The sequence below is a fragment of the Telmatherina bonti genome, assembly GCF_933228915.1.
Source record: "Telmatherina bonti genome assembly, chromosome: 15".
Lineage (NCBI taxonomy): Eukaryota > Metazoa > Chordata > Actinopteri > Atheriniformes > Telmatherinidae > Telmatherina > Telmatherina bonti.
In genome coordinates this window covers 16,574,860-16,600,068 of record NC_136613.1, presented here as the reverse complement: position 1 = coordinate 16,600,068, position 25,209 = coordinate 16,574,860, and the positions used below count along the sequence as shown (strand labels likewise).

The window sequence follows — 25,209 nt, the reverse complement described above, 5'->3', positions numbered from 1 at the left end:
GAAGTGGGACGGATGAAGCGATGCTACTTTACAAGCATTAGGAAGCAGTGTTGTGATCTGGGGTTGCTGCAGTTGGTCAGGTCTACGTTCAGTCGGGCTGAGACGATACGCTTTTGTCCCGATTCGATTCAATTCCAATTTTTTTGGGTGCCGATTTGATTTAAATGGCGATTCTCACAATTCGACATTGCTGATTTTTGTGGACTAAAAACAAAAAAAAATATACAGAACTTTTTTTGCGAGTCATTTTTCTTAATTTCATTTAGAAAAAAAAACAACACAGTACCATCATTCTGCTGCTATAATGCCCAAGAAGACAAGTAAAAAGATCAATTAAAACAATAAAATTACAAAAATTTTATACTGTATTATTTGTATTTATTTGACCAAAAAAAAAAAATATTTTTATTTATTTATTTTTTTTTTTAACAAAAAAAATCTATTTTAAAATTGTTGGGGAAAAAATCCCAAGATTCAAAAATTTTTTTTTTTTTTCGATTCAATTCCCCCTCGCCTTCAGTGGATTAGTGATTTGAGGAAAAAGAATGGCATGCTTGTATATTCATAGACGTTGCAAGCAATTTCTAAGAATGTGCAAATTTGTCTTCTCTAGAACAATGTAACTCTTTAGGTGAACAGATGTACACTCTTTGAGATAAGAGATACTCCACAGACTCCTTTAGAAAATTAGATTTTCATTGAAAAGAAAGTGTTTTAAAAAGAATTTTCTAGATCCTTTAGATCAGGCGTCACCAACTCTGGTCCAGGGAAACACTAAAACCTGCAGGATAGTAGCCCTCAAGGACCGGAGCTGGTGACCCCTGCTTTCGATGTTTCCCTGCTCCAACACACCTGATTCAAATTAAATAACTCTCTTTAACAGCTGGTTGTCAAGTTCTCCCCAAGAACGTTGACACATTAATATTATTCAGGTGTGCTGCAACAGTAAATATCCAAGACCTGAAGAACATAAATCCCCCCAGCACCAACTGTGGACACCCCTAAACTAAACTCAACAAAAAGTTAAAATGCAAAATCCACTTTGGCATCAGTTAAGTTAGTAGATAAGCAGCAATTTCTCACTTTGAATTGACCAACCTCATAGTTAATTTTTATCTGTCAGTGTTTAGAGGATTTAGGTTTAGGTTTCACTTGTTTCTTATGTGGTGTGTTTTATAGTTTCTCATCATGGTTTTATATTCGTTTTGTTTGTTTGATTTTGTTGAGTTCACCCCCCTGCCCACCTCGTGTGTGTTTTCTTCACTTCCTGCTTATTACACATCTGGACTGAGTCCAAATCTCCACATTATTCCCTACATAGTGCCCTATATAGTGGTCTTGCCATTTTCTAGGTGTGTCTGAATGTCCAGAGAGAAAAAGTAGTTACATCGCTGGTCACTGGACGGGTCAAAATCAATTCAATTCAATTCAATCTATTTATTGTCCTCAATGGGAAACTTGTTTCACAGACAGGTTCTTTAAAAATCATACAATAAATCCAGTCACTCACAACAACCATAATTTAAACAATTTTAAAAAACATTTAAATGAATTTTAAAAGTAAGTAATTAAAAATTTAAATAAAAGAAATGCCTCAAGGGGATAAAAATACAGACCACAATGCATTGCTGGCAGGAGTTCAAAATGGCACAAGTGACATGAACGTCAGACCAGGTTAAAAACATTATAGGTCATTCATTTTATATTCTTATTTATTGAACATATATATGCAATAAAGAAAGAATGAAATACAATATAAGAAAATTTACACACGTTTGGATTAGATGGTGACAGTTGGTAGGGACGTGATCTGCGACAAGGAGAAAATACCCAACTTTTGTGTCCGAATTGCCAACAGAATGAATGCACCATACAGTGTGTAGCCCTATGTAGTAAATGATGGGTTAGGGACTAGTGTGGACATTCAGACACACCAGTCCCTAACCCCTGTAGATACTGAAAAGTATTTTAGTCTTTTTAAGTATTTGCGTCTAAATTCAGGTCCACATGTATTGAAAGTGTGAAGTATTTTCTCATTCTGTTGTGTCATAGTTATTTGACTGGATGGACATTGGTGGACAAAATGCTCAAGGCATATTTACCAGATTTTTTTTCTCTAAATCAAACACAAAGTCATTTGATACTTAATCAAACCTGGACTCCATCCTGACTATCTCATCTGATCTCTGGTTTGAATCTTGTATTCAATGCAGATTCATTTTAAAATTGTTTTCCAATACAGGTTTTACTGGTCCCCGTGGAGATCTAGGTATTCCTGGCCAGAAAGGTTTAGTTGGAAATCCTGGTTATGCTGGAATGCCTGGTCGATATGGTCTAAAGGGTGAAAAGGGTTCTCATGGTGAAATAATGGGAGCATCACCTGGACCACCAGGTGACCCTGGTCAACCAGGGCTTCAAGGAGCAAAAGGCTTCCCAGGAGACCAAGGGGTGCCAGGATATTCAGGTGAGGTGTATTGTCACATTGTCACTCAACTGAATGCATAATGTAAGAAAATTATTCATTATACATATTCAACTACTTATTTCAGGAATGGTCGGCATGCCTGGTATGATTGGATTTAAGGGTGAGAAAGGACCTTCGGGCTTGTCAGGCGAGGAGGGAAGACCTGGGCCAGCAGGAAAGCATGGCTTTCCTGGTGATCCTGGTAGTACAGGCCTACCTGGACCTCGTGGTACAACTGGAGAACCAGGTTAGAGAAAAATATTTGCAGACACACTCTTAATAAAAATGTTCTCATCCATTTTGTCACTGGTAAACTGGCATCTGGCTTATCAGGAATCACAGGAAACAGGGGACCTGAAGGAGACCCAGGTCCTCCAGGTCCTGTTGGGCTGAAAGGGTTGCCGGGTGTCTATGGAAATGATGGCATCATTGGAGACCACGGCTCACCAGGTGATCCGGGACAGCCAGGTTCAGGTGGACGCCTAGGACTACCAGGAATGAAGGGTTAGTTCTTTGGATAGCATTTTATTTTAAAATGTTTTGGGGAAGAAAAAAAATGAAATATTTTTATTGAAAAATGAATCTTTTTTTTTAAACTCAAAATGTTTGTTGACTTTCAGGATACAAAGGGTCTTCCGGCATGTCAGGATTTGTAGGGATCACGGGTGATTTTGGGTTTAAGGGTGAAGGAGGGGTGAAGGGACAACATGGAATTCCTGGACAAGTTGGCCCAAAAGGAGTGACTGGACATAGTGGACAGAAAGGTGAGCTTCCCAGTCACCTGTTTGTATTACTGTTGTCATAATCCCAGCACATAAACCTATTACCACCCATCCATCTGTCCGTCCATCCATCCATCCATCCATCCAATATATTTTTAATTTCCATTTTGCACATACATACATACATACATACATTCACCCATCCATACATCCATACTTCTAATCATTTTCTGAACCACTTAGTCCAGTTAAGGGCCACGGGAAGCTGGAGCCTATTCCAGCAATCACTGAGCAAGAGGCAGGGTACAGCCTGGAAAGGTCACAAGTCCATCATAGGGCCACCTTGTAACATACTATTTTAATATTTAACATACTATTACCTTCTCATCAGGTGATCGTGGTCTGGTTGGGCCACCTGGGGACAAGCCGAAAATCCCTGCTCATAAAATTGTTGATATGAAGGGAGTCAAGGGAGATGCTGGGCACCAAGGATATCACGGTACCACTGGGCCAAGAGGTGAGTGCCTTCAGTCTAAAAAATCAGTCTATCTTTCCCTCTGTAATCCTTGACGATGTGAAATCTTATTGTTTTTCTACAGGCCCCAAAGGTTTCCCTGGTGTGCCCGGGTTTGAGGGGTCTCATGGTCTTCCTGGAGATCCCAGCAATGAGAAAGGTAAATACGGAGATCCAGGTGCACAGGGGTTGCCAGGGTTTAAAGGAATGCCAGGACCAACAGGAAATCGAGGCATTTCGGGTTTTGATGGAATGACTGGCCACAAGGTGAGCAAAGCAGCACGAGAAAATAATACTCAGTTTCTTTCATCCTAATTCTTAGATGTCTGAGAAAAACTTAATAAACTTGAAAAGAACCTGAAAATAGATAGAAAATACAAACACTAATGAACAGGTTCGCTCCTATGTAGATGTGCTGTTCCTTTATTTATTTTTTTTAATACCATTTTAAAAGCTTTTCTGCTTGTAGATCAGCTTTTATCAATTATTCCCTGTGTTTTACATCAATGTCAAACTTATATTATCTGTCACACAACATGTTAAATAAGATAATGTCCTTTTACAGTCTTGTGCATAAAACTCTGAAATTTGCTTTTAACGTTTCATCTTTTAAAGGGAATCAAAGGAAGCCCAGGTGCTTATGGTGCATCAGGTGATGTAGGAAGGAAGGGAACTAAAGGTACAGTCTTGAGTTTAAACCTGAATGACGAGACCTGACATGCATGAAACAAATATAGGGAAACTGTTTTTACATGTTAGTAAGCTCAGCCAAATATTTCAGGTGATACTGGTAATCGCATAGACCTTCCAGGATCTCCGGGATTAAGAGGAGAGGTTGGATTACCAGGAGAACCAGGTAGACTGTCGGTCACTTTCAGTTGTTGCTTGGGAATTTGTCATCACCAACAAAATGTTTTGAGTTGATATTTAAGGTTTGATTTCCATTTTACAGGTCAGAAAGGAATAAATGGAACTTTTGGGGACAGGGGCCTTCCTGGTTTTGATGGTATTGAAGGGAAAAAAGGAGTGTCTGGTGACCCAGGAATACAAGGGGTTCCAGGTAAAAGACCCAGCGTTCACATCCCAGTTACATGTTGTAGCAGATTTCTGCTCTTTGCATGAATTTGTTTATTTTGTAGGCTCTGACGGGCAGACGGGAGCTCCTGGTAACCAAGGTCAAAAGGGCTTTCCTGGACCTCCCGGAAAAGAGGGACAACCAGGTTTTCCTGGCTTCCCAGGAACTAAAGGTTACAAAAGCAGATCAGAGTCCTCTCATTTGTTTTTCTTAAACATGCATACTTGTTTTCTACCATATTCTCCCATCTGAGTAATTCAATGTGTTTAGGTTATTCTGGCGTTAAGGGTCTCTATGGATTACATGGACTGAAGGGACAAAAGGGTATCCAAGGAAACCCAGGTACCAAATCTCTCTGTGTACTGCTGGTTTTAAACCTACCCTTAGGGTTTAAGGAAAGAAAAGTCCAGATGTTTTCTTCTTACAGGTTTTTAAAGAGTTTTTTTATTGGAAACACTATGCAGACACTGGATATAAATGTGTTTACTTTTATCACTGTGTAACATTAATCAACATAAATTTTTATTCTTGTAAAGAATAACTTTAAATTTACCATCAGCCATGTTTTCAGAGATTAGATTCTACTACAGCAACAGGTTGACTGATAAAACTGGACAGAAAACCATAATTTTTTTTTTTCCCTTTTTTTATTCTAAAAGAAAATGAATTTAACCTGATAATGTTTCATCAGGTCTGGACATTGCTGGACCAGCTGGAGAGCCAGGTATGAAAGGGCTGAAAGGAGAGATTGGAAACCCCAATAACCAGCCAGGTTTTCCAGGCACAGCGGGTTCGAAAGGCTTACAGGGGCCTTTTGGTGAGCTCCATTTTTTTCCACATTATAGGCCTCAATGAGACAAATCAATCAGATCAAATGCCCCACTGCAAAATTTTCTACATGTTGTGATGTGATTAAGTTTCTTAAAGACAAAAATCCCATTTTTCGTGTGATCAGGCGACTTTGGCCAACCTGGACTGCCTGGATCGCGTGGTCCTGTAGGAGCTGATGGAACCTCAGACACTCCAGGACCCAGGGGGGATCCTGGATTTTCAGGATCTCCAGGGCGCCAAGGTGAGAAGAGGCCCTTGGTATAGAACGCACAGAATTATACATAAAACATAAAGAATATTCTTCATTTTTTCAAATAAAATATGAAGGATCTGGGTTTTACATTTTGTTATGCCAACTTTATGTTCTAATTCCATCTCTTATGGTCCCACGAAGGATTGTACTACTATCACCATTCAGAGAGGCAGCAGCAGCATCTGCAAGGGCTGGTTCCCAGTAAAGCACATTTAACTTTATATAGACGCATCCCGTACAAACAGTTAGCTAACAAACAATTTAAACACAAGGGAATTGAGAAAAAAGCAATATGGTGTGTTGCTGCATGCAATAGTTTCTTAATTTCCTTGTTCTGTTCCCTGTTTGCCTTGCTTGGTTCTGTCAGTAAAGTTATAAATAGAAATGACATATTTTTGGGTTATAAAGTAACGCATTACACATAAAATATCAGTTACAAAATTCCTTGACTATAATCCACTTTCCTGTGTTATCCAAGCTGCGTTTACCCTGTGTGTGAGGATCTGATGTGTTTCAGTGCTGCCTGCATGTGCTGTCTGTGTGTGTGTGTGTGTGTGTGTGTGTGTGTGTGTGTGTGTGTGTGTGGTCTTGCCTGGACACGTTGCCGTAGACATTGGTTTGAGTGAGGTACCTGCTCATGTCAACACTTCTAGACTTCATAGAATAAAACAAGACGGTTTGGACTAATTGTAGTTTTTATTCTACTGAAATTAATTTATCTAACTTTGCAGATCAGTGGAAGGAAACTCCTCCGTCTGTTATGTAAACTAATCAGTTCTGCTGATCGATCCGCTGCTATGCAAAATAATTCTGCTATCAGAGATCTGAAAACAACGATGACATGCAACATTATATTCTATAACAGATATTATTAGTTTTAGTTTGCTCCGTAAAAACCTACAACAGACCTGAGCTGGAAGTGGATCTAAATGGGGGTACGAATCTTCCAGGAGAGCATTAACAGATCTAATTAATATAAGGACACGGTGTTGATGAGCCGTGGGGAACTTCAAGTTTTTTTGGAGCTTTTAATAGCCAGTATCAGCACAACATGATGTCATTGTAGTTTCCTTTGTCCTGTGTGTGGATTCTACAGTGAGACATATAGCTTCCGGCAGACAGCATGCACCCATGTGGCTTATGTTCCATGTATCTACATGTAAATTAAGAAACGGAAAAGTAAAGTAATAAGTAGTGACAAGTAAAGTAATCTCTTTACAATTTACAGAAGTGATAATTAACTAATTGCTTTTTTGTAGTAACAACCCCAACACTGGTTATGAATTCACAAGTTTATATTCATAACAAATATCGAAAGTGTATCACCACAAATTCAAATTAATTCATTTCAGCCATTCATTAATTAACTCCAGCGAGCTCTGCTGAGAACGGATTGTTTCTCTGTTTGAAACTTTGAATGTTCATGACGCCCACTCCACGTCCCTCTCAGGAAGCGAATTAAGCTTCTTGGGCCCGCTTGGCAGTATTTACTACGAGGCTGGTGGCTATTTCCCTTCTTTAGGTCACATTGGGAAATATCTCAGACTTACCCATTTGAACACATATATGCTAAAGAGTAGAGCAAGCGTGAAAGGTTTTCTCATTTCTTGGCCTCATACACAGGCTATGACAGCTAGAAAACCTTTAGCACAGTATGGGACCTTTAACTGGCATTAATTTTCCCCTATATTCATTCATTCATTTTCCAAACTGCTTAATCCAATTCAGGGTCGCGGGGAAGCTGGAGCCTATCCCAGCAGTCTTTGGGCGAACGGCGGGGTACATCTTGGACAGCTCGCCAGTCCATTGCAGGGCCTTTACCCCATATTAAATGCATAAAATCTTTTAATTTATTGTTATTAATTTCTCTCTTAGGTTTTCCTGGAGAAAGAGGAAGTCCAGGTTTTGATGCTCCTCCAGGAGAAAAAGGTGGAGAAGGAGTTAGGGGATTTCCTGGATTCCCTGGTACTAAAGGGTTTAGAGGTGATCCAGGTCCAACTGGATACAGGGGACCTCATGGCATTTCTGGGAAGATAGGTATGGACTAAAGCATGAACAAGTCTATGGTTGTTTAGATGCAGGATCTGTGTAATCAGAGCTGTCATTTGAAAAATAATGGTTTAAATACTTAGTAAACAAAATGTCTCTGTACCCATGGAAAAGCTTTTTTTGTAGTCAGTCTAGTTGCTGACCTGTTGCCATCCAAGTTTTGCAAGATGTTTTACTAGATGTATTATTTATTATATTTCTGATACACAACTTTTCTGTTTTGTTTTGTTTTGGGTTTTTTTGTCTTAGTGTTTCATTTTCTAACAGAGCTGCTATGAAATGCAAAATAGACAATGATTACAGTTTCTGAGGTTGTCGTGGTATCAAATAGAAACAGGCTTTACACTGGCTGAGAAGTTGTGGCAATATATTTTTAATTTCCATTTTGCACATAATTTTGGTTTTGGAAACTGGCTTGGCATCGCCATTTCTAGACCAGCAAAATCTTGTTCAGGCTGCAGACCCATACAGCTCCAACATATCGTCATCTGCTGATATTCCCACTCCTGATATGCATTTCTTTTCACAGGTGAGAAGGGGGATCAAGGACTGATGGGAGTTCCTGGCCTGTTTGGTACAAAAGGAGAGAGAGGACCAAAAGGTCCGAAAGGAGTCACTGGACACCCAGGTCAGTTATGGGCTTATAATCAGTTGCTTGCCCGCTAGTTAGCATAGCCGTCTGTTTTTGTCAAAGTTGTTCAATGATATATCCATCCTGTAGGTTTTCGTGGACATCCTGGCAGCCCTGGTCCTTCTCCAACACCTATTAAAGTTCCAGGAGAGAGGGGTTCTCCAGGACTGCAAGGTATCCTCGGACCAAAGGGGGTTAGAGGGGAACCAGGACCCCAAGGCCCACCTGGAGATGCAGGTTACTTATTCTACCACAATTTTCTGTTAAACACCCTTTACAGCACCAGTCAGTGGATGTAAACACAAGTTAATTCATTTTGAATAGCTAAACTTTAGACTTTACACAGAATTTACAGCTCAGTAATCTATTATTCTGGTACCATCCAGGCTTTACGGGACCTATTGGACAGAAAGGCATGCCTGGAATAAGCGGTACCCCGGGAACTCCTGGATTCCGTGGAGAGCTTGGACAAATGGGCCACACTGGTCTGCAAGGCATGGAAGGTGTGTCTGACGCATGGAGACAGTCTGGGATTAGGATAATAAACCTGGATTAAAAGATTAGGATTAAGTGGCAGTTTAACCAAGAAGCCAGTTACAAAGGTTTTGATTGTTATTTTTGGTGAAATTTGATTTAGTAATTGTACCACTTAGAGATGGATAACAAAGGTTTGTGTCCATTATATAAATATTTTCACAAAAGGCGGCTAATACAACAGAAGTTTATGAACAGCCAGTGATATTAGCCTTCATCTTTCTAACAGTCTCTGTATCACAGTGTACGGTGCTGTAAATGTATGTTTTACATTGCTGATAATTAGTTCTGCAGATAGCTGAATGATTCGCTTATTCCTTGATAGGTCGCCGTGGCAACCCTGGTATCCCTGGGTTACCTGGTATGACTGGCCGCAGTATTAGCGTGGGCTACTTGCTTGTGAAACACAGCCAGTCTGACCACACACCCATGTGTCCTGTGGGAATGTCGAAACTGTGGGACGGCTACAGCCTGCTGTACTTCGAGGGTCAGGAAAAGGCCCACAACCAGGACCTTGGTAAGTCAGGGAACGTACATCTACTCAACAGCAGGTTAACCTGTCCACCAAGTTCTACTTCCAAACTTAACTCAAAGCTTAACACAACCTAATTACATTATATACACACGTTATTTACAACATTTTTCATTGAGAAAGAATTTTCATTGTAGTTAACCTTAAATTAGGAAGACGGATTATAAGAACCATTAAAAATTCTGTCAATTATGTGAAATCCTTGTTATTACACAAAAAGTGTATATAAAAAAAATATTAAAAATAATAATCCTTTTGCATTTAGCTGACTTTTACATCTACTCGAGAGCAGTTGCTTGCCATATTTTGGTGCCCAGTGAGTGTTACTTTAAGGTCATAGTGATATTTTTAAAAAGCTAATCCTTTTCTGCCATAAATAACACAGCATCTTTGACAAACTTCCTGTTATTACTTCTCCTTCTTGTACCTCGTGTTGTTTAAAAGTACCAACAGTGTGCCAGTGCAAGTTTCCTGCTCAGCTCTGCCAGCATTGATATTGTGATTATATACACTGATCATCATCAGCATTAAAACCACTGACAGGTCAAATATCTTGTGACAATGCAAGGTCCTTCTGAAAAACTTCCATGTGGATGTTAATTTTGACACTTGCGACTCCGCCGAGAGACTTTCAGAGCACTCTGCTGTTCAGTTTGAAAGGATTTAGGAGAAAAAAAAATCTGCTAAAGACTTCACCCTGCAACCTCAAGACCTGAAGGATCTGCTGCTTAAGGATCTAACCAGACCATCCTGAGATGTTGTCCACATCCTGTCTGATCAGGGCTCTTTCAGCAGCATGGAGAGGGTCTTATTAATATTAGGCAGGTGGTAATAATGTTGCGGCTAATCATTATGTACCAGAAAATCACAGAATTTTGCCACAGAGGGACTTGAGCAACTACAGTAAAAAAAAAAAAAAAAAAAAAAAAAGCTTGCATATCTGTTGGTCATGTTTTCCATCACATAACTTTCTCTGTCTTTTAATTTAAATTGATTGTTAGTATTATAACACAGGCTTTCAGTCAGATTTTAGTTCTTATCTGCTCCCAAGTAAGTAAAAGTTTCCGAACCAATACAAATGATTGACTTTGTTGGTTTTACTATAAACCTCAGTCAGTATGGGAAGTTTTAAATGATCATCACCATTAGACATGAGTGAATCATCTGTAGAGTTATACAGATTGAATAAAATAGAATTTGCAGTAATAAAATAAAAACTTCAGTGCAGAAACACCATTAAGGACAAGCTGTATTTAATTTGGAGAAACTGTAAGAAAAAAAAAAGACTATGTGAAAGAAATAATGCATCCTTTCTACTGCAGATTTGAAACTCAATTCATTTTAAAATCTGAAATTCACCTTTTTCTCAACTCTACACATTAGAGCTTTGACAAGCCTTGCATGGCCTCATATGACTTCAAACTAATCCCATAACTGTTATGGGAGACTGCTGCACTGATCTCATCACTGCTCGATGTAATTTATTTACTACAGACTTTTGTTTCTCCAGGTTTGGCTGGCTCCTGCCTCCCAAGGTTCAGCACCATGCCCTTCCTGTACTGTAACCCTGGAGATATTTGCTACTATGCCAGCAGAAATGATAAATCCTTCTGGCTGTCAACAACTGCCCCACTTCCAATGATGCCTGTAGAGGAGGGAGAGATCAAACCGTATATAAGTCGCTGCTCGGTGTGTGAAGCCCCATCAGTCGCCATCGCAGTCCACAGTCAGGACATCACCATCCCACAGTGTCCTGTGGGTTGGCGCAGTCTGTGGATCGGATATTCCTTCCTCATGGTGAGTTCCAGCTTCAGGTGGAAAATTCAGAGATCCAAAAGCCAGAAGTGCAAGATTTTAAATGTCGCTGTTTACAGTTGTGATCCATGAATTTATTTGTTTATAAATTAAACAGAAAATTGCAAGTAAAAGCATGTCGACTGATTCTACTGACCACCGGTACAGGCAACAAAGCTTTGGAAAAAACATTTCATAATATTAGTAGTTGCTCTGGAGGAGCAAATTCACCACAGCTGCTGTTTTTACTTTGGGACTGTTTTATGTTATGTTTTATTCTATGTTTGAGCTGTCTTACCTTCATTTATTTGATCTATTTACTTTTACTTTTAACTATGCAGCATGTTGTTTTGAAAGTTCTTTAAAGTAGTATGGTATGGTATGGTATGGTATGGCACTGTTTGTGCGCGTACTCCTGGGGGTATTTCCAGGCATTCCAGGGGGTATGTGAAATTTTTTGAAAACATATATATTTTTATGTATTCTTTAAAAGATCCTTGATTAAATTTATATAATATACATACACACACACACACACACATATATATATATATATATATATTTTTATTTTTTTATTTTTTTTAAATATACTTCAATAAATGTAAATATAATAATAATAATAAAAAATGTACATTCATAAACTGAATTTAAATTCAGATTTAAACCATTTCATTCCACCCCAAATCCCTTATTCTGACGTAACGTGACTTGAACCTCACCCGTTACGAGCCCAATCATATCCGTCAGTCACTGTCGCCTTGACAATGCAAACAATGGAGTCCTGGTTGAAGCTTAGTGGAGATGTGCCAAACAATGGCAATTGTTTTGCATTGTTAAAGTTTAATAAATCAAACACAAATGTGCTGTATTTCATCTTTTTTCTTAACCAGAAATACTTTGCAGTGGTTAGGGAGTACTTGGCTGAAAAAATATTTTACAAGGGGTACTTTGTTGCAAAAAGTTTGAGAGCTGCTGTGGTATGGTATGGTGTGGTGTGGTATGGTGTGGTACAGTACGGTATGGTACAAATTGGTAATGTGGAGAATTTAAAATGTTAATATTCTGAAGGAGTCCAATTGTGATGTTTCTCTATAAAAACTAATCTTTACTTGTTTTTTTTGTGTTTTTTTTTTAAAATCACCCGCAAAACAATTTGCCACCTACCTGTAGCTTTGATTTCCACATTTGCTTGACACCCCCGGTCAAAATATGTCACCAATTATGGCATCTAAAATATAAAGCAATTACATTCAAAACAGGAAAACTATAAAAGGAAAACTTACAGGTTTTGGTTTCAGAAAATAGTTTTTTGATTAGTTGTATGTGTCTTTAAAATTACGCTTAAGAAAGGATGTCTTCAATCTGATATTTTTCTGTTTCTTCACCTTTTTAACTGTTTTTGGTACAATCAGTTCATTGTTTGTTTACATCCCTTCTTTAAAGTAGTTATGTTTCCAAAAAATGTCACCAATACCACCTGATTAAATTTGAACTTGTCTCTTTATCTCCCACCTTTGTCCCCGCAGCACACAGCAGCAGGAAACGAAGGCGGAGGTCAGTCATTGTCGTCGCCTGGCTCTTGCCTGGAGGACTTCCGCACAACACCATTCATCGAATGTAACGGAGCCAAAGGCACATGCCACTACTTTGCTAACAAACATAGCTTCTGGCTGACCTCTGTGGATCAGTCATTCCACACCAAGCCAGCAGCAGAGACACACAAAGTAGACCAGCTCCGGTCTCACATCAGCCGCTGTCAGGTCTGCATGAAGAACTTATGAGCAGCACTGTCAGAGAAGCAGTTTCATCAAAAGTCTTCCTTCTTGAGCCACAATGCTCAGATATGCAGCGACCGCGCGACGCCTTGAGCTTCAAGTTGTAAATAAACAGGAGGAACCTTAGAAAACAATTATTTTTGTGTTAAATGTGGTTTGGTGCTTACTTTTTAACTTATTACCTCAGCTATTATTCCAGTGTTAATCATCAGACTGTAAACGACAGCTGAACCAAAGATGCACATTTCTATGTATGCACTGCTTTATTAGAACTACATGTCGTCATGGTTATGGGAAGGCAGCCCAACATTAAAGCCACTAACCCCGCCTCTCAGCCAGCTGAAGATTACGTGAGAGATATACTGTTATCCTGCTTTGTTTCTAGCACTCTTACAAAGCCAATTTATATCTATTCACAGCAAACTGTTATATTTTTTATGCATTTATCAACTACTGCTAAACATCTTGTTTCCATTTGCTCACACGATGCACTGACTCTTATCTGACTGAACTTGACCCACTGAGTTTTAAACATGTACAACACTCATTTTCATCTACAAATTTAATTATTGAGCCGTCCCAAGCTGTCAACAAGACAGTGTAAAAAAATTTAAAAATTTAAAAAAAAATCCAAATTAAAGGTCTGATTGTCTCAGTTTCCTGATCCTGGGTCAGAGTACAGCATTTTACAGTAGGTCAAATGTTCAGCTTCACCTTGATGCAACAAAATGGAAATAAACAGATTCAGACCAAAGGAAAAAATCTGCTTCATTTGTAATATAATAACTTTTATATGTTTTATTGAGGTGAAAAGATTAAATGTTGTTTGTTATACTTTTGTGTCATTTCTACTCCTGAGTTTTCTGAATGACAGATCAATCAATGTGTGCAAAATTAAAAAAAAATCTTTATTATGACAGCTTGGCAAAAGGTCAACAGGAATATTTCACACTTGATGAGAAAGTTCCAATGAAATATAAAACAATCATCAATGCTAATAGCAGAATATCAAAATTAAACGTGATTAAAACAGTGCAATGTGTCACCAGATAACAATTAGTGCTGTTAAATTAGTGGAATTTTAATAGAAAAACTTTTAGAGATAGCAGTGACTGACTTTTTTTTTTTAATGCATCTGTGTTGTTTGCACACAGACATCTTTGGGATAAACAAGTGCAGTTTCAGTTTATTTGCTTTTCCTTAACTTCACAGCATGATGGGTGCGTGTGTGTGTGCGTGTGTGTGTGTGTGTGTGTGTGTGTGTACCATCACATATTGCATTTGGAGCTCAGACTAACTTGCTGATTGTTTAAAACCAGGTCCTAGCAGCAGGTGGATCTCCCCCTCTTACTGTTCACCCCCCTACATTCCTCAAGATCCACCGTTGGAGACCCCTGGTTTTCGTGCCTCTTCCTCAGGATGGAAGGCAGCACCAGATCGAACAGCGTCTCGAACAAAACGTCCACGTTATAGCCGGTTTTGGCACTTGTCTCGAAGCACATCTTCTCTGCAGGGAGGCTGCTCTGTTCATCCATGCCTTTATATCGCAGTATTCTCCCATAAAGACCCACCGCGTCCTCCCGCGTTACCTGCTTGTGGAGCACCAAGCCAGAGAGGGATGCAGGGGAGGCTGGGGGAGTGGGGCAAGCAGACAACACCTGTGGTTCCGTTGTGTCCTCCTCGCATTTGGTTCGGTCCTCAGAGAGTCCATCCGAGTCCTGAGACAGTTGGGCTTTAAGATCGGTGAGATCTGCCTTGTTGCCCACAATAGCATAGATGCAGTCATGGTTAGCAGTGTCTGTCAGGGAGAGGAAGCGCTCCTCCAGCTCAGCGAGGCTCTGCCAGTTGGTGACGTCGTAGGTGAAGATGACTGCTGCTGCGCCCCTGCAGTACATGGAGCCCAAACCGTGGAACTGCTCCCGGCCTGAGAATGTAGAAAACAACTTCTAAATCCTCAGACATGAAGCGAGTGAATTATGTTGTTTGGGGTGTTTCTGTTACTTAGAATGGTTTTATTGTGCAAGTAAAAAGTTTGTAAAGTGACTAAAAGAGCCTCAAATATCCCGATAAAAGTGGTAAATGACAATATGCTTTGCTCTTTGAAACAAAAAGCACCACTGAAGCGCACAGTGTGGGTTGTTTTGCACGACAGTCAGCAGTTTGAAAACAAAAACAACCCTTGTTGTGGAAGTATGCAGGATTCTTGAAAGGCCACATTGTGTATGGGGGAAATTACCACTGGGGCCACAGATTGGTAACACACTTAGTTAGTTGTCCATTAATTAGATATGCTTCGCTAAAACTAACAGAGACTAAAAAGACAGTCCAGCAATAAATCCCATTTTTATGAAGGATCCTAAATGCCTCTCGTTGGAAAAACAACTCTAAAAAACACTAACTAATGACGATTGTCAGGGGTCACTTTCTAGCAGGGCTGTCTCATTTTTTACCTCGACTCATCTGGGGCATATTTTTAACAATTCAGCTGCTCTTTCATTCAGCAAATAACCAACTGATTATCTGTTAGCTTTGTTAGAACAAATCAAAAGTTTGAGGCCTAAAAAGAAAGACTAGCATTAAAAAAATAAAACAGAAAAACGAAAAATCCCCATTTTCCAAAATGTCTCAAATGAGTTGTTTCCTTCAATCATGAATAATCTGTTTAATTATAAAATGTCCAAATAGAAAATTTGTTCTATGAACAAAAGATTTGCTTGCTTTTGTCACATTGAGACTTTAACCCCTGTCTCATATCTCATAAAAGTCAAGTTATGTCAGTAAGTTCCAGTGTGTCGCAACTTGCACAAAAACTGAAAGAAAGAATTAAAGAAATGCCCATGTTCAACCAGTGAAACCTATCAGAGTTCTTACTTCTGGAAAATGTTGCATGTAAATCTCTAAACGACAGGTTGAAGGAGGGAGAGTCAAGTCTTCCTGTCATAAACCCATCATGTGACCTATGAGAAACAGGGTGTGCAGTTCAAAGCTTAAAGCTCAAGTTCACTTCACTGAAAACTTATCAAACTATAAGAGAGAATAAACTATTTCCTTTGGTTTTTCATATCCAACATCTATCCACCAAACCCTCCTAATGTCACTCTTCCACAGTTTATGCTCAATGAAAATACAACAATAGCTTTACAGTGACTCAGCAACGCTGATCTGGCATTTTTCCACCACACTGACTGAACTAAAGCAACAGCGGGCTGTCACAGGGGGAATAAGGCAACACAGACAGGAAATAGCTCGCCGGTGACACGGCTGGCCTTTCCTTATCTCTGTGGCTTCACAGTTCAACTTTTGTAAAGTGTGCATTTACCCAAAAAGGTTTACTGGAACTCATGTTTACGCAATACTGGAATATGGAGCAGATCTGAGACTGAACCTGTGCAGCAGCTAGAGGAATTATTTAAGTCCCAGACAGAAAATTCAGTCTTACAATTCACTCCCTACGACACACACAAAATATAGAGACTATACTACATACATTAGTCTCCAAGCACAGCTCATCAATATAAACATCACATACCCAACAGCAAAGCACAGCGCTGGAAAGGTCATGATCTGGGCTTGTTTTGCAGCCACAGGAGCTGGGACCTTGCAGTTATTGAGTCAACCATGAACTTTTCTGTATAGCAAAGTTACTTTAGTCAAATGTGAAACCATCTGTCTGAGGGTTAAAGTTCAGCTGAAACTGGGTCATGCTGCAGCAGGACAATTATCCCAAACACAGCTGCAAAGCTGTAACAGAATGCTGAAAAAAGGGGAAGAATTAAGTTGTTGCAATGATCCAGTCAAAGTCCAGATTGTAATCTGACTGAATGTTGTGATGGGACATTAAAAGATCGTAAACAAACAAACAATAGGCAGAAGCAACATTGTAAGGAAAAGTGGGTCAAAATTCCAACCAATCAGTTGGTTAAACTATGTGATAAGACTGTTTTTAAGTTCCCTGAATTGACTTTCTTCTTTATGTGCATTATAAACTAAGCTGATTAAAAGGCAGATTTGAGGTCAGCATGTGTAGACGACCAAATATAACAATAATCTATCCTCTGGCATACTGGTTAGACTCTGATTAAAAACACTAACTTCTCAGACTGAGAAATCATTTAGGCTACACAAGGCTAAAGGCTCTGCCTCAGGCAGATATTAACATAAAAATAACAATAATAAAATACAGGGTCAAGCATGTGTGAGCATTTCAACAGACCCACACAGATGACAGGTCATTTAAACTGCATTACTCCAACGTTGAGCAATAAAGCACATGACGAAGGTCGCCGTGATTTTAATCACACATTAAGAGTGATGAGAAACTAAAATGACATCATATTTTTAGTATGAATGATAAGAAATCAGAATGAGCTGAAGTGGGTATCTCCTGACAAAATACTGAATGTACAATTTGTCAACTCTGTGACTGTATTTTTTGTATTTTTTTTATAAGCATATAATTTTCAAATTTAGAAATCATATATATTCCTACATTTAATCATAAATCTATGAAAATATTTTACCTCCAGTTTCCAGATTTCTAAATACTGACATTTATCTAATTACACAAACAAATAAACAAACACTGTTAAAGTTAAACCAACAAGTTTCTAAAGCCTTCTTTCCTTGGATGGATTAGTCCCAGAACAAACCAACATGTTTTTCATTTGCCCATTTATTATTTTACTTAACATACCTCCACAGGCTAATTCAACTTCAGGAAATCAATTTCTTGATTTCCCCATCAAAGATTTGTGACAGCCTGTTTGCGCCTCAGTGAGTTGGATAATCTGGTTGTTTTTCTCTTTGAAAAGATTGCATTGTGCAAGGTTTTGCATGACATGCTATGGTTGCTAACTGGTAGGGGAAAGTTTCCAGTTCACGGTTCTCATGAGGCTCCCTGCCTGCCTGAACACTGAGCGGTCACATGCTGCTGGTCGCCTCAGGTGGTGGCATCACGCCTGATCAGGTAAACGTAGTTAATCAGTGCTAGAAAAGATGCGTGATAACAGCTGGAAAACAAACTGGGTTAAAGTTTAGAAAAATAAACATGAAGGTGGAATTACCGGCTGTGTCCCATATTGAGATATTGTAAGATCCCCACTGTTTGAGGAAAAACGCCCCTCCGACGGTGCTGATGGTGTCTTTGAACTTCCTTTCCATGTACCTGTGGAGCAGGGACGTCTTCCCTACGTTCATGTCACCGAGGAGAACAACCTTCACGTCGGGTTTCTTCATCTTCGACACATCGGGCATGATGGTGACTCTAGTCCCGCTACGGCGAGGCTTTATCCCGTTTAAACGCGAAACAAAAACCGTAGTTTAGCTTGTAAAAATCATGTTGCCCGTTTCTGCTGCCAGCTCCATTTTATGAACGGCGGTGTGTTTTGGTAACGTGACAACTGGGATGTGGCGCTTTCTCAAATCCGTTGTCTGAGACTGAACTTCTGAAAGTAACTGAGGTGAAACAGGAAGTAGGAGAGGAACGGTCACGGGAGTTATTCCCTAAGTACTGCCTTACAGGCTCCGGAATATGTCAGGCAACGTACTGCCTTTAATGACCCAAAGGTCCAAAACGTCTTGATTTAATTTAATTTAATTTAATTTAATTTAATTTAATTTAATTTAATTTAATTTAATTTAATTTAATTTAATTTAATTTAAGAAAGAACGAAGTAATTTATAAAATTATATAGGCTATTTTTCCATTAGCAAAAAGTAGTGATTAGTAGCATTATTATTTAATAATTTCACTAACTGGCAAATTTGTTTTTATTATATTTGGGGTTTACCTTTTTTCATTCAGGTGTGCCACATTTTCATTTTTAGATATTCTATAAATGTCTGAGTAGCTGGTTAATTGCTCGTCTGAGATGCTACTGTACAATTACCAGAATATTCAGATATTGCTTCATAAATAAATTGAACTGAATTGAAAGAAAGCAGAACTACAAATTACCAAGTAGCAAGTGTTTGCTCAGTTTACATTTAGTATCTACCATGACTTTATCTAACAGTTTATTCATAGAGCACATCATTTTGTGGACCATCGTTATTGTATAATATGGTAAAAATCAGAGGAGAAGAAGAGCTGTAAAATAACAGCACAACAGACACACAAGGTCTACTTTGAACTAAAATTAGAAGTTGTTACGGAGATTAGCAGCAGCCACTGCAAAGGCTCAACCACATTTATTTTTGTGTCTTGATCTAAGAAGGTTATCTATCGTTGACCCCGTTAGTTGGGATGCCGATGCTGAAATTTCCAGTTTATTCACAATCTTTGAAGAGGTCTTACAGGACTTTTCCAGATTCTCAGCATCCCTATCAACCATGAAATGAGTCAGAAATGCAGACTTTAATATCAGAAGGTTACACAGCTCATCTTTAAAACCAGCATTCAGAAAACACCATGTTGTGTCCATAGGGTACAAGTATTTAGATTAGGTTCTTGATTGGGATGAAAATGGTTAATGTAAACATGCAAACTGGTAGTTTTTGCTCTGATCATACTTATTCAGATCAAAATTTTCTTCTGATCAAGACTGGAAACTCATGCATATAGGTGTTCAATAAATGTGCCCGAAAAGACAGAGAGTTGGGATAGAAGTTATACTTATTACACATACCTTGTGTCTGCTGTACATCACTGTAAGATATTCACTCTCTGTTAACTCCACAAAGCAGAGATTTGGTATGAAGCTGCATTGGTTTGTCTGTCTACTGGCAACATAGTTCAAATAGTTATAGATGGATTTTGATGACATTTTCAGGAAATCTCAGAAATGGAATAAGAAATAAGTGCTTAGATTAGGGGGGGGGGGGGGGGGTAGGAATAATTTCCCATAATACACACATCTGTATTCAAGAAATATTTTCAAGGATTCTTTACTGTGAAAAGATAATGATCATTTTGCATTAGAGCATTTCACTAAAAAATAATGTACACAATGATAGGAAAAAAATGAATGAATAAATTACAATGCCTTGGCAGAGACCAGTGCTCTCTGAGTGCTTCTAGTGTTATGGTTTGCATTGCACGATTCATTTTACACAATAAAGTTTGCTCTGTTTTGTTCAAACATGACACATGTAAACAGATGTCATAATCAGGATCCATCTGAATGGTGCAGTTCCTATCAGAATTGTTTTCTTCATTGTGTTAAAAGACAGTGGTGTTGTCTCTAAACATTTCTTGTGTCTTTATGCCCATACAAGGCATTATAAGACTTTTAAGATGACAAAATGAAGATTTAGAAAAAGTATCACTCCCAAAGGTTTTTGTACAAAACTGTACTGAGAGCAAATTTCATATTAATTTAATAATCTTCATAGCATTTCAAATGTTATGTTTGCACATTTAGCCAACTGCCTCAATGGCTATATTGGTGTGCGTTGAAATTCGTATGTGCATCTGGGCATAAACTATTTCACCTAAGCAGGGCTGCTCTGGTGCACAAATTCATGCCAGGAGTCATGCACTCACTTGGGCCACCCTGACTCACAAACTGTATTTTCTAACACATACACATATGCTAAATAATCACCAAACCTCATTGTTCTACACCAAGGATCTCCAAATAGGGTCCTCAAGCCCGAAGTCCTGCAGGTATTGAATGTTTCTCTGCTGCAACACACCTGATCATCACATGATATTGAGATATAAGTTTGCGACTCATCACAGTCCTCTTACTTGTATTATCTTCACACATTTCACACATTTATTAACCAGTCTGTTGTTGCAGGCAGTGGGGTTTTTCCTCCCATAGTCAATTTGCACCACCACTTTCTTTGTCTTCTCAGTGGTTCCACCTCCAGCGATTTGCTCTGGTTGATTTTTTTTTTTGTGTATGTTTTTTAAAAAAAATCTTGATTGGGCTGCTAATCATTTGCTATTTGTGACAAGTGAAAAGTATTTGCCTGCTTGGTACTGGAATGTCAGCTCCATCAATGTAAAGCATCACCAGGTATTGCTCTGCTCCTCCTGTGGGCCAATCCAGGCCTCCACCAGAAGACAAAACTTGGTGAAATAATTTGACATTGTCAATGCATAACTGCTAATATCTTCATGGGCAGTTTTAAGTTTTTTAACTTGTTAAAACATGAGGATTAATTTGCTGATAAATAATCATTCAAAACTATAGGTGGCTTGTAATTGTAGAATTCACTCTCAGCACTTAACAAATTTAAACCATAGTTCCTTATTAGACCTTTAAAAAGACTATAAATCTAAGATCTGGTTTTAAGGGATAAAACAATAATTTAAAGGTAAACACTAAACAAATGCAGAAAATAAGAAAGTGTACACAGATGATACCACTTGTTTTTATAATTTCCATGTGGATAAGTCTAATCCTCAGTGATTTACAACAAAAAGGACAAATCGACTAAATTAAAACAAAACAAGTCTTTACAAAACGAAAGGTGGACTATTCTTGTCAATGCTTTATAAAAATCTATAAAGTAGTTTGTGATCAATTTTATTGTAGGAGAAATATTTCATAAATAATGTTTGGTTTGATTTGACTTGATCCCCTTGATTTCAGGCCTTCTTTCAAGATTATATGAATGTCCCTAATTGTAAATAATTACCTCTAAAGATTAATCATTTAGAAAAATACTTACCAGAAAATTGAAGGAAAACCCCCCAAAAAACAAATTTTTCATTTCAGGTGTGCAAGTGCTCTCCTAAACTAATCCTTTGAAGGTCAAGAAAATGAGAAAAAAAACAAAAAACAAAAAGACTTTGAATTACACTTGTAGCTAATCTGTAACCTAATTATTTTAACACTATAAAAACATTAATTTTCATTCTTTTTAATTTTATTTACTACTTACCATATGTTAGTGAAATTTTAGAAAATTTCTTTCAACTATTTTAATGTCTTTTATTTACATTTCACACTTTTCTTGTTGAAAATATATTAATGCATCGTGTACAGATGTGTGATTTTTCTTTAAAGGGCATGAAGTGTTGGAAACAGAAATGGTAACATACTGACAAGAAAAATTTTGGTATAAAAATACCTATAGATACCATTAGGTATCCTTAGGTACCTAAAATAGCCTACTGGAGTGCAGCATGGTCTGCTACGATCATGTCCTGTGATCTCCAGGTGTCATAATTAGAAAGAGACACTTCATTTGGTGGCTTAATGGAGCACAGTTTGAAACTAAACATTATGCGAAGACTGGACAAGATGCCAGCGCATGAGTAACACAGTTGGTCATAACTTAAATACTGAGGGCGAGAATATACTTGGTTTTAATAATAGATACAGGTCATGCATTTTATATTTGTATAGTAAAATGTAAATGATTATTTTAAAGAAACAGAAAAGGACAGGTAAGATAAATATAGTCATATCTTCTTGTCCTCATATTTATACACTAACTCCAGTAAGAAAGATGTGGAACATAAATATTTCCTTTGTCAGAAAATCTAATTCAGTGTTTCATCTGATAAAGTAAAGAATTGAAGCGCCTTTCCTTGGTATAGAGAGAATTTGAAAACTACTTCCGGGTCATTTCAACGACCATCGTCTTTTCGACTACGGCTGTTAACCAGTGTGTTTTGATGTCGGACTGTCCAAGTAGCCCTTAAACGCATCACAACGTTCTCTTCCTGAGCTGGTACTGCGAACGCCTCATGATCAGGATCTCTTGTGTTCACTTTTCAGCGTTGAAACGTTTAGGTAAGAAGTGTGTACAGCGAGGGTGGTCTTTCACGAGTGGGGAAGCTCTGTGTCGATGGCTGCAATTAAACTAAGAATGACAGTATGACAATATGCAGATCCGGACTCAGTTCACCGTTTTCTTGATCACAGTTATACTGGCAATTACCGCCTATTTCATCTTTTTGGATAAGAAAGGTAATGTGAAGAAACTCTCCCGAATTTTTTTTCTATTTTTTGTTTCAGAACGCATTCTAGTTTTCACACTGAATAGCAGACTATTTTCTTGTGCCCGAGCAGTTTGCTGCCTCTGTATTCAGGGATTTTAGGACCCCGCAGACACCCATCATACTGCTGGGCGGAGGAGCAGGCGGAGAGAAGTGAAACTGACCTCAGAGGACTGATCAGAGGTCAGTTTGGGAATTTCCCCAATGAGGACAAAGGACGTGAAAGCCGCTGGGGACACTGACCCCCAGTCAGTGTATCCAAAAGTCCCAGCTACGCAATTTTTATAACGACGTGGAAACAGACCGCCAAGGTTTAGCTAGGATACAAAGAGTTTACATATCCACGCTTTTGTTATGATTTTAAAGTTTAATATAATATTTATAACCCCCCTGAACTCCTTCTGAGCTAGCAAAATGGCCACTGGATGTTGTTTCGGTTAGCGACGCCCCGCGGCTTTGATGCAGCTAAGAGCAAAGATCCAGAGCAGACGTCCATCATAATCTGCGGCGTCAACATCTCCAGACAGCTCCTCTGGGTGGAGGTTATTTTGTATACTGGCTCGTCTGGATTAGCTATGCAAGCAAACACAACGCGGGGCTTCTTGTGGTCGGACGTAGAAACCAGGACCTTGTTAAACATCTGGGGGGAGCAGGACATCCAGACGGCGCTAGATGGAAACTTCCGAAATAGCTTTGTGTACCGCGACGTTGCCCGCAGGCTGGGAGCGATGGGGTTTGAAAGGACTCCGGAGCAATGCAGAGTGAGGATTAAAAGCCTCAAAAGACAGTACCTGTTAGCAAAGGAGGGGAATCTACGAAACAATGGACAGTATCACAAGATATGTAAGTTTTATGACACTATGGAGAGGATTTTGAGCAACCGACCGGTACTTGACCCGCAGGAGCTGATGGACAGTGGACAGGGAGTGGAGGAGGCCGGGGATGGCCTGGAGGAGGATGGAGAGGATGCTCAGGATGCATACCTAGAGAACACAAGAGAGTGTTCCTATCCCGCTGAGACTGAAGTGAAGCTGGAATACCCAACTGTCCCAATCCCTATTCCAGTTAAAGTGACAGTGGGCAATAACAGTGAGTGGACTTAACTTGTCTGTATTTGTGTTTGCTTCAGGCTTATAAATTGTTGGGTTTGTATGCATGAGTTCACATAATGTCCAACCCTTCTGTTCTCCAGGCACCGCAGTAAGACCACACAACAGCAACCAGTCAGTGTGTAATTTGTCAACGAGAACGGCAAAAAGGCCCAGAAAGCGGCGCTCAAACTTCCCCATGGAAAAACTTATGGAGCAGTTCTTGGAGCAGAGCGCCCAAGCTGAAGACAGCTTTTATCGTATGGAGGAACAGCGGTTGCAAGCGGAGGATCGCCGTCGCGAAGCTGAGCACGCCAGGGAGCTGCACATGCTTCAGATGCTTGGTCAGATGTTCTCCGGCATCTCCTCAGCTAGGCCCAGCTCTGCGGCCACTCCGACCAAGGCTGCCCCTCCTCGCCCTCCGGTCATTTCCACCGCCTCCTCATCACATGCACGTGGCCCATCCAGTCATCACAAACGCCCTTCACCCCAGACAGACTGTTTCTCCCAACAGACCCAACTGAACACAGACCCACAGGCATTAGGTATTAGCTCCGGTGTCATGTGTGAGGCCTTGAGGTGGAATGAGTAAAGAGAAAATTAAAGACAGCTCTGCTGTAATGTGGCTGTAGTTTAGTCAGTCATCTTAACGTTAAGGTGCTTGCACCTTTTTCTAAACCAACATTTCGCCGTTGTTTCTTTAAGGGATTAGTGGGAAAACTCCACTGTCACTGTTGCAAACTAATGTAATATTTGACAGTTTAAAGGCTCTCACTGTCTTTTTTTTGTCTTTCTAGTGTTTGAGCGCTGCTACAGTTTGGGCTCTTCATCCCACAGAGGCATGGATGATGACACCTTTTCACTTGTAAAGAGCATAGTTCCTCCACTGACATCTAAAAAGCACAAGGGACAAGATGGACGAATTGGGATTATTGGGGGATGCCAAGAGTATGTCTCCTAAAGACCAACTCTTCCTCAATATGAACATCATGTTTGAAAGCTTTGCCCTAATATTTTTTTCCACTTCACTCCCTAAAGCTACACCGGAG

General features: G+C 39.2%; 3 protein-coding genes across 5 annotated transcripts in view; 2 read left to right on the top strand and 1 right to left on the bottom strand.

Moving 5' to 3' along the window:
• The window catches only part of col4a2 (collagen, type IV, alpha 2), a 72,469-nt gene extending 58,506 nt beyond the window's left edge, over positions 1–13,963 (top strand). For both annotated transcript variants that reach the window (XM_079254049.1, XM_079254048.1), the window contains 20 exons: positions 2,243–2,464; positions 2,550–2,711; positions 2,798–2,968; positions 3,085–3,228; positions 3,578–3,703; positions 3,786–3,967; positions 4,316–4,379; positions 4,482–4,556; positions 4,653–4,760; positions 4,840–4,947; positions 5,046–5,117; positions 5,467–5,592; positions 5,731–5,847; positions 7,735–7,896; positions 8,438–8,536; positions 8,630–8,776; positions 8,926–9,042; positions 9,399–9,590; positions 11,116–11,402; positions 12,926–13,963. In XM_079254049.1, coding sequence (XP_079110175.1) covers positions 2,243–2,464; positions 2,550–2,711; positions 2,798–2,968; positions 3,085–3,228; positions 3,578–3,703; positions 3,786–3,967; positions 4,316–4,379; positions 4,482–4,556; positions 4,653–4,760; positions 4,840–4,947; positions 5,046–5,117; positions 5,467–5,592; positions 5,731–5,847; positions 7,735–7,896; positions 8,438–8,536; positions 8,630–8,776; positions 8,926–9,042; positions 9,399–9,590; positions 11,116–11,402; positions 12,926–13,180 — 2,936 coding nt within the window. In that variant the 3' untranslated portion in view covers positions 13,181–13,963. The remainder of the gene's footprint in view (positions 1–2,242; positions 2,465–2,549; positions 2,712–2,797; positions 2,969–3,084; positions 3,229–3,577; positions 3,704–3,785; positions 3,968–4,315; positions 4,380–4,481; positions 4,557–4,652; positions 4,761–4,839; positions 4,948–5,045; positions 5,118–5,466; positions 5,593–5,730; positions 5,848–7,734; positions 7,897–8,437; positions 8,537–8,629; positions 8,777–8,925; positions 9,043–9,398; positions 9,591–11,115; positions 11,403–12,925) is intronic.
• Positions 13,964–13,983: 20 nt separating this feature from the next.
• rab20 (RAB20, member RAS oncogene family) lies at positions 13,984–18,594 on the bottom strand. The gene is made up of 2 exons (XM_079254053.1): positions 18,238–18,594; positions 13,984–15,098 (listed from the first exon to the last, which is right to left on the bottom strand). The coding sequence occupies exons 1-2, from the start codon at positions 18,425–18,427 to the stop codon at positions 14,497–14,499; spliced, it is 792 nt and encodes a 263-aa protein (XP_079110179.1). The 5' UTR covers positions 18,428–18,594; the 3' UTR covers positions 13,984–14,496.
• A 4,164-nt stretch (positions 18,595–22,758) lies between these two features.
• The window catches only part of naxd (NAD(P)HX dehydratase), a 7,530-nt gene continuing 5,079 nt past the window's right edge, over positions 22,759–25,209 (top strand). The window contains exons 1-5 of one of the 2 annotated variants that reach the window (XM_079254638.1): positions 22,759–22,866; positions 23,975–24,161; positions 24,265–24,705; positions 24,958–25,108; positions 25,199–25,209. The exon at positions 25,199–25,209 is cut by the window's right edge and continues 35 nt beyond it. In XM_079254638.1, coding sequence (XP_079110764.1) covers positions 23,981–24,161; positions 24,265–24,705; positions 24,958–25,108; positions 25,199–25,209 — 784 coding nt within the window. In that variant the 5' untranslated portion in view covers positions 22,759–22,866; positions 23,975–23,980. Of the gene's footprint in view, positions 22,867–22,894; positions 24,162–24,264; positions 24,706–24,957; positions 25,109–25,198 lie in introns of those variants that run through there. The other variant, XM_079254637.1, reaches the window with a different exon arrangement.

Bases quoted from the DNA above. Each gene is read 5' to 3' on its own strand.
- rab20 (XM_079254053.1), bottom strand. From the start codon at position 18,427: ATGCCCGATGTGTCGAAGATGAAGAAACCCGACGTGAAGGTTGTTCTC. The intron at 15,099-18,237 runs GTAATTCCACCT...CTACATTCTCAG, and splicing joins CTCAATATGGGACACAGCCG to GCCGGGAGCAGTTCCACGGT.